General features: G+C 34.8%; 1 protein-coding gene across 1 annotated transcript in view; it reads left to right on the forward strand.

Annotated features, from left to right (window-relative positions):
• Positions 1-13,030, forward strand: part of TTN (titin) — a 231,130-nt gene that overhangs the window by 124,058 nt on the left and 94,042 nt on the right. Inside the window, exons 168-184 of the mRNA XM_026052057.1 lie at positions 268-363; positions 923-997; positions 1,377-1,457; positions 2,483-2,587; positions 3,554-3,607; positions 3,825-3,908; positions 8,174-8,233; positions 9,084-9,479; positions 9,681-9,956; positions 10,157-10,432; positions 10,580-10,719; positions 11,214-11,340; positions 11,429-11,692; positions 11,787-12,053; positions 12,193-12,456; positions 12,617-12,756; positions 12,880-13,006. Of these exons, the coding sequence (XP_025907842.1) occupies positions 268-363; positions 923-997; positions 1,377-1,457; positions 2,483-2,587; positions 3,554-3,607; positions 3,825-3,908; positions 8,174-8,233; positions 9,084-9,479; positions 9,681-9,956; positions 10,157-10,432; positions 10,580-10,719; positions 11,214-11,340; positions 11,429-11,692; positions 11,787-12,053; positions 12,193-12,456; positions 12,617-12,756; positions 12,880-13,006 (2,832 nt within the window). The remainder of the gene's footprint in view (positions 1-267; positions 364-922; positions 998-1,376; positions 1,458-2,482; positions 2,588-3,553; positions 3,608-3,824; positions 3,909-8,173; positions 8,234-9,083; positions 9,480-9,680; positions 9,957-10,156; positions 10,433-10,579; positions 10,720-11,213; positions 11,341-11,428; positions 11,693-11,786; positions 12,054-12,192; positions 12,457-12,616; positions 12,757-12,879; positions 13,007-13,030) is intronic.

Below are 13,030 nucleotides of genomic sequence, written 5' to 3' on the forward strand. Positions count from 1 at the left end.
GTGATGTGTCTCCTATATGTTGTAGGTCTCGGTGTATTTCCTCTTCTGTCATTGTGTGTTGGAAATGTGTTCTGGTTTTTTTGTGTCAATGTGAATGTGCTAACAACAAAGCAATAATTTAAGCACCTTTCATATTACCATTTAAAGGAATGGAATTTTTTCATTCACTTCTTTGGAAATAGAATAAGAGCCATCTTCATGTTTGTACTCTTCATCTATCTTCTGTGGTAGTAAATTTATACTAAATCCACCTAATATTATTTAAAGAGCCAGAACCTGCAAAGAAGATTCCTGAAAAGCGAAAACCACCAGCACCTACTCCACCAACAGAAGATATTAAAATGGCAAAAGAACTACTTAAAGGTATAAGCATCTGAAGCCAAATTACAGTGGGAATTCAAACATATAATCCTTACATATAATCAATTAAAATTATATGATGAGTCCTGAAAAGTGTCTTTTAAAATATTCACTTTTTTTTTTTTTCTAATTTACTGTCATTCTGTGTGTGAGCCTTACTAATGGTCAGTCCTTTTTGAGTTTTTAGCAGTGTCAGTTTTTATGGATTCTTTTCAATACTGACGGAAAAAGATCAATCTATTTTAAAATTATCTTAACAAAGTTAACACGTTCTTATATCTGTAACACTTTCGTATATCTTTAATCCATTCTTACAAATGAAAAGAATCCTCAGCAAAAATTTGCTGGTGCTACTACATGAACATGAGCTTCAGATCATCTGTGCTTCTTCCATATCATCTGACTTCTTCTAAACAGTTACTTATCAAGAATCTTAACTTTTTATCTATTGTCTTTGCATTAGCTCAACAATATTAATCCATTGTATGGCCTTTTTTTTTGAGCAATTTTCTTCTTTGAATCTAAGGATATGTGTAGTAAAATTCAAATAATTTTCTTTAAGCTCCTGAATCAAGAAAGAAAGTTGTGACTCCAAAACCTGTGGAGCCTCCGAAACTGGAACCTCCACCTGCTAAAGGTACCTACCTGATAGAAGCATCTTACCTTATTCAAGCTTCTTATGAGCCTGAAGTTGTATTTCTCTACTTCTTTAATTTGCTTCCAAATATGAAATGATGAACAGTTGGCTCTAATCTTTGTTAGGCAGAAATAGAAAATAAATAAAAACACTGGTTAAATGTTTTTTTTTAAAATAGTCCATAGATAAAACATTGTTCAAACATATTTAGTTTGCTATTTGTCTAAAATGTAACTTAATTTTCTGAGGAAAAAAAGCAGTTTGTGTGTGTATGAATGTTCATCTGGACTAGCTTTGTGTGTCTGAAGTGACTAATTGTTGGTAACCACTTATTACTGCTATGAACTCATAATAAAATTTGAAATAATGTTCTTTTAAGTGCCTGGGCTTGTAAAGAAACCTCGCAGAGTAATTCCTGAAGTCACCCCTCCTCCCAAAGAAGAAGTTGTTTTGAAAAGAGGTATAGTAACTTTGCTCTGTCGTAGAAGCCTGGATATTACAGTTGTTCAGTATGTTTCTCTAACGAGTATTGTTTTATGTGTGTGGTGTAGAAATTGCATGAATGAAGTACTACCTGATGTCCATTGCTTGGGGAAGGAGTTTATAGCCGCATGATGACAGGACAAAAATAGGTCAAATAAAACCAGGCATGATATAAACTTTGAACTCTCCAAATATTATTACATTAGAAGATTCAGACCTGTATCCTCACTGAAGGCATTAGGAGTTTAATCCAGAATTGTGCATTTTATCCCTGAAAATGATCAGTAACATCAATATTAAGTCATAATTATCTATGTTAATTCAGCAGTTAAATATAATGCATATACTTATTATCTCACAAGAAGGCATGGGAATGACATAAGTTATTCAAATATTATATGCAGCCAGTTTTCTGCTGAGTAAAACTTAATAGAATGAATCCAATATTCATTCAGTATAGATACAGAGATAACATAGGTTACGTTATCTAAAGTGAACTGAAGCAATGTTATTTAACTTGCTACACTTTTAACATCTTATTGGTAATTTGCAGATAGGATTAAAGTTAACGTGTCATAAAATGTCCTTATTAAACAATATTCTGGTCAATGAAGATGCAACTTGAAGAACTTTTATTAAAAAATCTCACTATTATAATAATTACTTCTGCTAGTCCTTAGAAATATGTACCTATCGTATCTTTCCCTTGAAGGTATGGCAACAAGAAATTTTCTTGTAGTGTAGATAGTTAAAAATACCTTTCTACTTATAGGAACTTCTCGTAATTAAAGCAGCTTTTTGCTTTAGATAACTTTGAAATTTAAAATACTCTCACAATAATATCTTCAGTAGTTATACAAAATCTTTCATTCCTACTAAACAATATGCTTTATATTCCCATTTCTTCTTTGTTGTGATTATATGGCTAATATTCTGTCTTGTTCATCATCTTACTTTTTGTTTGCTAGTGCTTTAAAAGCTGAAATTTCTTTTCATTTAAAGTTCTTAAAAAGACACCAGAGGAGGAAGAACCTAAACCTGAGAAAGAACCTAAACCAGAAGTTAAACCAGTACCTACACCCACAGAAAAAATTAAGAAACCTGAAGGTACTATATTACATTCATATCTGTCTGATAAAGAAGAGCTCAAAAAAAAATCCTACTTTTAAGCAGTATTTTCTCAAATTCAGCAATAAAAGCCAGATTTAGCTTTTGTTAGTCTAATTATGTGAAATAAAGCTATGCTGAAGGTAAAATCATATTTGACACACACATTTGGATCTGAATTTTGCTTTTTGTCATTCTGTTTCTCAATCTTCACTCCATGTAAAGAACTTTAGAAATATTTTATAATACATCTAAAAATCTAACTACATTGATAGAATTAGTTAATGTAAATATTTGTTTAGTTAAAATCATGCAAATATTTGTCCTTTTGTCCATTTAATGTTTCTAATTTATTCAAATCTCACTCTTAAAAATGCATATTCCTAAACCTTAACCTTAAAAACATCATATAGAAAATGAAAATTTCTTAAAATATTTTGGGACTGTGGTATTTGGGGATTCAAAGCATTTAAATGCATCTTAAAAAATGAAAATAATCTTTTAAAGTCCCTGAAGTTCCTAAGAAGAAAACTGAGATACCTGTCATAAAAAAAGAGGAGAAACCAGTGCCTGAACCACCGAAAGGTACAGATGTGTGGCAGTTCTTTTCCTTACTGCTTCAACTAAACAATATTTTAGAATGTCATGTTATACTAAAATAATGCATTATTGTCATTCAGCCTATCACTATTCTGTCGTGATTAACGACTTTGCATTCTTCCGCCTTTCTTTTTCATCTTCATTTCTTCAATGCTTGAAAAATACATCTTTTTTTTTTTCCCCACTATGTCTTGATTTAAGAGGATCTGCCTCAAGCTATTCTCTTGCTTTTTGGCTAAATAAAATATAAAGCAATAAAGTCTGTCTTCCATTAACTCTCTGCATATTGCTGCTAACTTTGTAGTTCAGTTAGACTGTAAAGCATGGAATTTAACCTATTTGTTATTGTTATGTTTGAAATGCTAGAACCAAAGCCAGCAACTATCCCAGTTCCTGCGCCTGAACCTAAACCTGCAGTAGGTAAGACTTCTTTAGTCATGAATAGCAGCACATTCTTTGTCATGCATCTTATATTCCTCATTCACAGATTTCTGTTTCAAAGTGAATTATACAAATATCTCAATTTCAGTATTGTGAGGAGTGGAAGTTTCATGCACACTACAGAAAATTTTAGAGAAAATCATACTTAAAGGAATTTATAAAAGCAAATACATGAGTACTGTTATTCTTTCTACAGCTCTAAAATCTCCAAAACCTGCAGCAGAACCAGCACCTGCAGTTACCACTCCAGTGACAACCCCTGTTGTTGGAAAGAAAGCAGGTATTATCTTAATTCTTTTCTTAGGACTTTCCTCTCAGAAATACCTAATTACATTCAGGATAAAAGGAGAAATAAGGGCAGTATGTTGATATAGCTCATTAATTGCAAAAGATTTAAGACCCTCTTCAAAGATGCCATTGTGCTATATATTGTCACCTAATCTGAAAGAACTCACGTTTCTGTGATACACCATTCAGATTAATCTGTTTTCTTGTTTCTTGATGGTTAAATGTGTGCCTTTGTCCTACTACAAAAATAACTGCATTTTATTGAGTCCTTAGTGTTCTTTATATGTTCTGTATGTCCTGATGCATGTCTTGTGAACTTCCTGTTGTATTTTCTGTAAAACAAATGGAAGGTTACACACATTTCTAAAAGAAAATCCTGTATTGTTTGTTTTTTTCTGCTTTGTAATTTTTTTTTAAGTGCTGATAAAAACAGTCAGTAAAAAAAAAAACAGTACTGCTTTTATTTGATATGCTTATCATCCTGGTTAGACCTATTGTGAAAAATGAACCCTGAAGAATCTCTTCCTGCTAAAGCACTCAGAGTTTCAGATCGAACAGTAGAGTTCATGTACATGCTATTCATCTGTTATTCAGAGGGCCTTATCTCAAAGTGCAGTTCAGACCTTTGGCATTTAAGAAGGCCACTAATGAATGCCTGCTGGCATTTGGTAATGAAGCTAGCCTGCAGTGACACCACTAGTCACTAGCCCCGGGCATTATAGAGCCATCACTTTCTGCATTTGAATTGGCAAACTACTGGTACACTGCTCTGTAGCCTAACAGCAATTTACTTAGGTCCTTTGTGCTGTTTGTGTTTGTCATTCTTATCTTTCTGTTTTTTTGTGTGATTGCCTTGTAAATTTTGTGTTGTACGAAGGAGGAAGTGTTCTATGTTCATTTTATTTCAGGTCTAGATGGGAATATTGTCTTAAAATATATTGTTCTTCATGGTTATTCTTACGAATTTTAACTCTCTAAATTACATGTGAAACCTTTATAGCTGCAGAAAAGCCTGATGCTCCAACTATACTAAAGCGTAAAGGTAAAATGCCCCCAGTGGAAGAAGAGGAGATTGAGACAATTGTGTTAAAGAAGATACCAGCTGAGAAACCCTTGCATGTTAAAGAAATTGCAAGTCCTAAGGAGACAGTTTTGGACATCCAGCCAGGAGAGCCACTTGAACTAAAAATCTCACAAAAAAGAGTTTATGCAACACTGAAGCCAGAGGGAGATGAGCAGGAGAAAGAGGATCTTAAATATTTTGTGATGGCTCCTGAAGGAGAGGAGCTGGAAATGACACATACAGATTCAAGAGAGAGTCCTACCCTTACATATGAGAAAAGAGAAGCTGCAATAGATTACATCAGCTATGTTAAGGGTAAACCACTAGCACCTGATGAGGAATTGGAATTGATTTGTATAGCATCTGAACATAAGGAAAGAGATTCCAGAGAAGAAAAGTGGGGTAAAACTAAGTTAGCCATTCATAAGGAAGATATTCCGGAGAGATTGCTGGGCAAGGCTAGAGTTCCTCACAAAGAAAACGTTCCTGTACATGAAAAAGAGGTGGTAGTTGAATCAAATTCTGTACCTAAATATATCTCCACAGAGACTCATGATGAAAAAAGTGTTCCAAAAAAAGACAGAAAATCAAAAATCAGATTGCAACCTGATGAATTTGCCCTTAAGGGTAAAACTTCATATGTAAAGGATATCACAGAGGCAGGAGTAGCTGAAACATCTCTGCTTAGAAATGAAGAGGAAAGAGGAGATTTTACTCTAGGGAAATCTGAAGAAGTTTTGGGAGAATCTGTGAAGGAATATGACATAGAAAAGAAAGCCCATCCTCATCAGACAGAGAAATCTCATACCACTGTGGCTGGTATTCCTATAGATAAGATTCTTAATAATGAAGTAAAGAAAATGGAAGTTACCCAAAACAATGAGAAAAACAAGCGTCTGGGCCTGACTTTAGAAAAGCTAGATTCTTTTGAATTTCTTGAGGAGACTGAACCAATCATGACAAAAGATGCCAACTTGGAACACACCCGTAATGGTACAGAGCTTTCCCAAGGAAAACCTTGCCAAACCACTAAACAATTAATTAAGTCACAACTAGAGGAAATGAAAGCAGGAGAAAAATACTCTGCAGTGGAAGGAGAACCCTCTGATGCTCATTATGAAGAGCATTCAGGACCATTGTTAGTTGAGTTTAATGATCAAAAAACAGCAAAAAGCATGACATCAGAAAAGAAAGGTAAAACTACTCCTAGCACCCACTTAAAAGATGAAAAATTTAGACAATCAGCTGTCCGTGAAAAGATACCTGTGGAGAAAGAATTGGATAGTGTGATTACAAGAGAAGGAACAGAAAGTGAATTTTCCGTAGGAAAATATGAGAAGGGAGCCAGTGAGGAAATTGCTCAAATATTTGATTCAGTAAAGAAAGTTCCTATTCAGCCATCAAGGATTCATGATAAAATGCAACCTCAGAAAGTTCAATTGGTTCTCCAAGCCACTCAGGATGTAAGGGAAGAACCTCCAACTCTCAAAAAAGCGAGCAAAGTCAAAACCGAAGAAAATACATCTCCTTTGTCTGTGGAAGAAGTGAAGATTTCAGGAGGAGAACTTACAGAGACAGAAGGCACATCAGATGAAAAATCAGTAGCTAAATATGGCATTGGAAAAATCAGATCTGATATCAACAGAAAAGAGAAAGAAAAGTTTTCAGACAAAACACCATCAAGCAAAGAAAGTACTGAACATGGCGAAGTTCCTTACACCTCAAGCATAGGTAAGACAATCACTCCCAAGAAAGTAGAAGATCCATTTATAGGAGAGAAGAAATACAGGAAATCAGAACCTGCTCGTGTGATTGAGCAGGCCAGTAGCCTCTCAAGTGAGGACTTGGATTTGGATGAACCTGGAAAGTCACAAGAAGTTGTGGATGTTCCTGCAAAGCCTCATGCAAAGCGAGGTGAGGAAGACCACTGCCAAATTCTTCCACAAAGCACTCATACCATTTCCTTCAGAAAATACCATTTGCAGAGAAAATACCATTCGTCATTTTTATGTGTCTTTCTTCTTTAATGTCATGCACATTTCCATTTATTCTATCAGCTGTCTGAAATGGCATTCAGCCACCCTTGTCACATGTTTGTCTTATCTGTATGTGTGTCTACCCCTGCAATTTACGTTCACTGTCTTAGTCTTACATTTTCATAAGACTGCCTACATCATTTTTTCTGCCATTATCTTCTCAGAATAACTCACATTCCTTCTAGTATTTGTTTTTCCATCCACTGCAATAAAATGTCCTGCACTTCATTCATATCATTTTCCATTGAAAGTATCTTTTATATCACTTTTCACAAACTGATGATGAGAAGCAGATCATGTAGGAAATATTTTCAAAAATGTGAGATGATCCATTAAAACCTGTGCAACTAACAAACAGAGCATTCCTCACGTGTGAAAATATCTTACTATCCTGAAGCATATATTTAATTTATACAACTTATATTTTTGTTGACTTCATTACTCCTTTTTCTAAAGTAACATATAATTTATATATATTTAAGCTATTCTAGTTGACAAGTGGGTAGATCAGATATTTTTGTGGCTATCGAGGATAGTTAGATCAATATTATGTGAAAATTGGTTTTTTTTTTTTTTCTAAATGTTTGCATTTGAGCAGATGGCAGAGGAGCATGAGATTCTTTCTTAGTGTTCTTTGGCATCACTTAGTCTTATGCTGTAAGATGTCAGTATCGCTATGGATGAGGTCTGAAACACTGAAGGAGGTTTCTTCTATTACTTACCTATAAAAATCCCCGTTTTACTTTTTTTTTTCTCTGATTCATTAGTTATAATTTAATATTTGTTTATTTGCATTTTTTTTCTTATGTCCTATTGGTTAAGAGCCTAGCTGGGAGTTAGATGACAGGGAATTGCAGAATTTTACCAAATAATGGGAAGGACAAGAAATTGAACGAGTGGAATATCCTAAACTGGATTTCAGGCTGCAATACAGATTATGTATTCAAGTTATTTAACATATCATTAAAATATAAACAATATAAGTTGTATAAACATATATATGTTTGTATTTTCCTCCACTCTATATGTATATCCAAAAGAAGAGAACTTATTGTAGAAGAAATTTTTGTGTTAATTTTGATTAATTGCTCTTATTTAATTGCTGTTTTATTTAATTGCTAGCTGTTAACTCCTAATATTATCATTGTTCTACTTCAGAGGCCAAGCCACCAAAAGAAGAAACTCCAAAGGGTATCAGCCCAATCAAAGGTAAGAAAAGTTATAATTAAACATCTATGATTACTATGGGTTTGTAGTCTTTAATAATAAATAACACTTTAAGCAAAAATTATAATGCACATTAGTCTAAATTAGACTCTATCCATGAAAGAATTTTATAACATTCTGGATGATCTTAAGCAATATCTTTAATGAGACTATTTTCAAAATTGCAGGTGATCAGTCACTGATGGGGAATAAGTTAACCATGCTTACGTTTGCATTCTTGTCTCAGTAGGTGGACATCATGAGAGTATTAGATAGTGCTGAACTCAGGTGGGATACCAGAGCAATCAGAGGTTGTGTAGCCCTCCTGCACAGCTGCATCAGTTGAGCAGGTCTATACATGCCCTTTCAGGAAATAAATTGTTGGTCAAATCAAAGAAAGGGCAGAGTAGGAGGGCTACCCCAATTTATGCCCCTGGGAAATCTATATGGATAAAATTAAATTAGTTTAAACACAATATGGTCAAAGCATACATCCCTTCAAATTGAAGACATGAATTCTCTTATTTTGGTCTTATTTTGGTCTTATTTTGGATTATTCTCTTATATTTTGGTCCCTATAGAGGTTTTGGATTTGCAGTCAAGAGTAAATCTATTAAAGAGAATATAGTAAGACATATAGAGACAATCTTTTCATTTGAGCTAGCATTCTTAGTTGTAGCACAAAATTTAACCTTGCTATCCCTGCCAACTCCACTGAGGTTCCATTGAAAGCATAGGCATTATAAATTCTGTGAAATGCATCAGTGAAGAAGGTGGCCCTTCCAGTTCAGTTATGCACAATGCCTACAGGCAAAATGAATATATCAAGATTTGTATATTAATTTCTGAATCTGAATTACAGCCAAGAAGACACCTTCACCAGCAGATGCAGAAAGAAGGAAACTCAGACCAGGGAGCGGAGGTGAAAAGCCTCCCGAAGAGCCTCCATTCACTTACCAACTTAAGGCTGTGCCACTGAAGTTTGTCAAGGAGATGAAGGACATAGTACTGACAGAAGCAGAATCTGTTGGATCTTCTGCAATCTTTGAAGTCCTTATTTCACCATCTACTGCAATTACCAGCTGGATGAAAGATGGAAGTAACATCCGAGAGAGCCCAAAGCACAGGTTTATCGCTGATGGCAAAGATAGGAAGCTGCATATTATTGATGTCCAGCTGTCAGATGCTGGTGAATATACATGTGTATTAAGACTGGGAAACAAAGAGAAGACCTCTACGGCCAAGCTCATTGTTGAAGGTAATCCCGGTTTCAGCTTTATAAATTTAGCTATTTCTGAAGCTAGCAGCGACTAGTATTTTGCAAATTTACAGTGATGGGTAGATGCATGCATTAATTTCCATCAATTATTAGGCATTCTGGTTTAATAGGTAAAGCTTTTTTGCATCACACTTCCTGTATATAAATGAGATAAATCAAAATATGATGTGTTCCCCACAGAACTCCCAGTGCGTTTTGTGAAGACACTTGAAGAAGAGGTTACTGTGATTAAAGGCCAGCCACTGTACTTGACCTGTGAGCTTAACAAAGAAAGAAGTGTGGTCTGGAGAAAGGATGGGAAGATTATCAAAGACAAGCCAGGGAAATTTGCTCTGGGCATTATTGGTTTGTCACATTCCCTCACCATCACTGATTCAGATGATGCTGATGCTGGCACCTACACTGTGACTGTGGAAAACACTGAGCTGTCATGTTCCTCTTGTGTGAAGGTACTAGGTAAGCAACTAAAATCATGTTCTCCTTTCTCCATGAAGTATTTGCCCTGTTTCAAAATTAAGAAAGCTTTTTCCTGCTGTATTGTAATATAAACCAGTAGATAAGATTTTGGTAGATTTTGCCTGTTTTCTAGCTATTATTGAAACATTACTTGTAGTAAATGGCTGTTATTTATTTTTGTGTAACTTTTGCTCATGCAGAAGTGATAAGAGACTGGTTGGTAAAACCTATAAGAGATCAGCATGTGAAACCAAAGGGAACAGCTACTTTTACCTGTGACATTGTCAAGGATACACCAAACATTAAATGGTTTAAAGGAGATGAGGAAATTCCTGCTGAACCAACTGACAAGACAGAAATCTTGAAAGAGGGAAATAAAATTTTCCTGAAAATTAAGAATGCTGGCCCTGCTGATATTGGAGAATATTCTGTGGAAGTTGAAGGTCGCAGATACCCAGCTAAGCTGACCCTTGGTGGTAAGGAAGCTTTTGTTCGCATTACACTTAATAATCTCATATGCCAATGTTCTAAAACCTAACAAACAAACAAACAAAAACTATAACATGAATTGATATTAGGCTTATATAAAATCTTGACCTAATTCCATAATATGTGCATTCTAGAACGTGAAGTTGCTCTGCTTAAACCATTAGAAGATGTTACAGTTTACGAGAAGGAAACAGCAAACTTTGATGCAGAAATATCTGAGGATGATATTCCTGGAGAATGGAAGCTAAAAGGAGAAGTCCTGAGACCCTCACCTGTAAGCAGCCTTTAATATAACAGTATAGTTTATTTAAAATTAGAGTATTTTGAACAGGTTCCCTTGAGTCTTTGTGGTAATTGTACTGAAAGATCATTGCAGATCTGTAGTAGTTACTCAGACAAGAATCACTATAATAAGCATTATGGTGGTTAAAAAATGTGGTTCACTTAAGAGATATCTGACATAAAAGTTGAAGTTTTGAAGTGTTTCATTATCTTGAAGACTTATAGTGTATTATTTAGAACACAATTAAAATATCCTATACATATTGCTAAAAATGATACTGTCATTAAAAAAGTACAGAAGGCTGAAGAAATATATTTTTTATTTTTTTGAATAAAAAATGAAGTTATTTCTTATTGAGAAATAATTCTATTATTTCTGTCCAACTATCCACTGTGTATAAAATAATGTCTGTAGAATTTCTTTAACAAAGTAGTCTAGTAATAGGCAATGTGCATTCTACTTACCAAAGTTTATCATTTCCCCAGACTTGTGAAATCAAAGCAGAAGGAGGAAAACGTTTCCTAACCTTACATAAAGTCAAGTTAGACCAAGCTGGTGAAGTCCTTTACCAGGCACTTAATGCGGTTACTACAGCTATCCTGACAGTGAAAGGTAGGATACACTACTAAAAGTACAGTACACTAATAGCCAGAGTTCACACAGCACACTTTACAAACGATGTATTCTGGTTTGCTTCTAGAAATTGAACTCGACTTTGCTGTGCCTCTGAAAGATGTCACTGTTCCTGAGAAGCGCCAAGCAAGGTTCGAATGTGTCCTTACCAGAGAAGCTAATGTTATATGGTCTAAGGGCACTGATATACTCAAGATCGGAGAAAAATTTGACATCATTGCAGATGGAAAGAAACATATCCTTGTAATCAATGATTCTCAGTTTGATGATGAAGGAGAATACACTGCTGAAGTTGAGGGCAAGAAGAGCACAGCAAGACTATTTGTGGAAGGCAAGTACCTTATAAACAAAGAATGCATCTTTTAGTAGAACCACATTGGTCTCTTTCTGATGGTACTTATATATCAATTCTTTTTACATTGTAGGTGTGAGGTTGAAATTTATCTCACCACTCCAGGATCAAACAGTGAAAGAAGGAGAAACAGCTCACTTTCAGTTTGAACTTTCTCATGAAGATATGGTAGTGAAATGGTATAAAAATGATAAGAGACTCCATACAAGCAGAACAGTTCTTATCACTTCAGAAGGCAAAGTTCATAAACTGGAAATGAGAGAAGTGACACTTGATGATATCTCTGAGATAAAGGCTGTAGTCAAGGACATGAATACTCAAGCAAACCTCAAAGTCTTAGGTAATTATAAATACAACCTATAAATTATGCCATATAATTTGTATAAACAATTTTTAAAAGTATAAAGTGATCAAATATTGACGTTTTAGTAAATTTATATTACTAATTTACTGTTTCTTATGCAATATGCCTTTTGTAGAAGCTGATCCATATTTCACTGTGAAATTGCAAGACTACAATGCTCTGGAGAAAGATGATGTTATTCTGGAGTGTGAACTTAGCAAAGATGTGCCAGTAAAATGGTACAAAGACGGTGAAGAACTAGTCGCTTCCAACAGAATTTCCATAAAAACAGATGGCTTGCGCCGTATCTTAAAGGTCAAGAAGGCTGCAGATACTGATAAGGGTGTTTATCATTGTGACTGTGGAACTGACAAGACCACTGCTAACATCAGCGTTGAGCGTAAGTGGTCCTCCCTTGGCTAAGGAAAAAAACTGAAAAGAGAGAGAAAATTTTGATATGTGACAGTGTTATGTTTCTGGGATATAAAATGAGTCTGTAGATCTGATATGTACTTATCAGTAAATCTGGGGTTTTTTTTGTTTGTTTGTTTTTGTTTTAGCTCGCTTAATTAAGGTGGAGCGCCCATTGTATGGAGTAGAAGTGTTTGTTGGTGAAACAGCACGTTTTGAAGTCGAAATTTCTGAGCCTGATGTCCGTCCCATATGGAAGCTAAAGGGGGAAACCTTAACACCTTCACCAGTAAGGCTTCTTCATTATCTTAACATCTTAATTTGTACTAGAAGAGCATATTTGATAATAATGTTTACTGCATAGTTTCTTAAAATAGTCATATTTGGGGAATTTCTTTTTCTTTGTCACCAGGAGTGTGAAATCATTGAAGATGGGAAGAAACATATTCTTGTCCTTCATAACTGCAAACTGGATATGACAGGAGAAGTGTCTTTCCAAGCTGCAAATGCTAAAAGTGCAGCTAATCTGAAAGTGAAAGGTACTTTTTGCACTTTGCCAATAT

This window comes from Nothoprocta perdicaria, unplaced genomic scaffold, assembly GCF_003342845.1.
Source record: "Nothoprocta perdicaria isolate Ctin4 unplaced genomic scaffold, notPer1 scaffold_83, whole genome shotgun sequence".
Classification (NCBI taxonomy): Eukaryota; Metazoa; Chordata; class Aves; order Tinamiformes; family Tinamidae; genus Nothoprocta; species Nothoprocta perdicaria.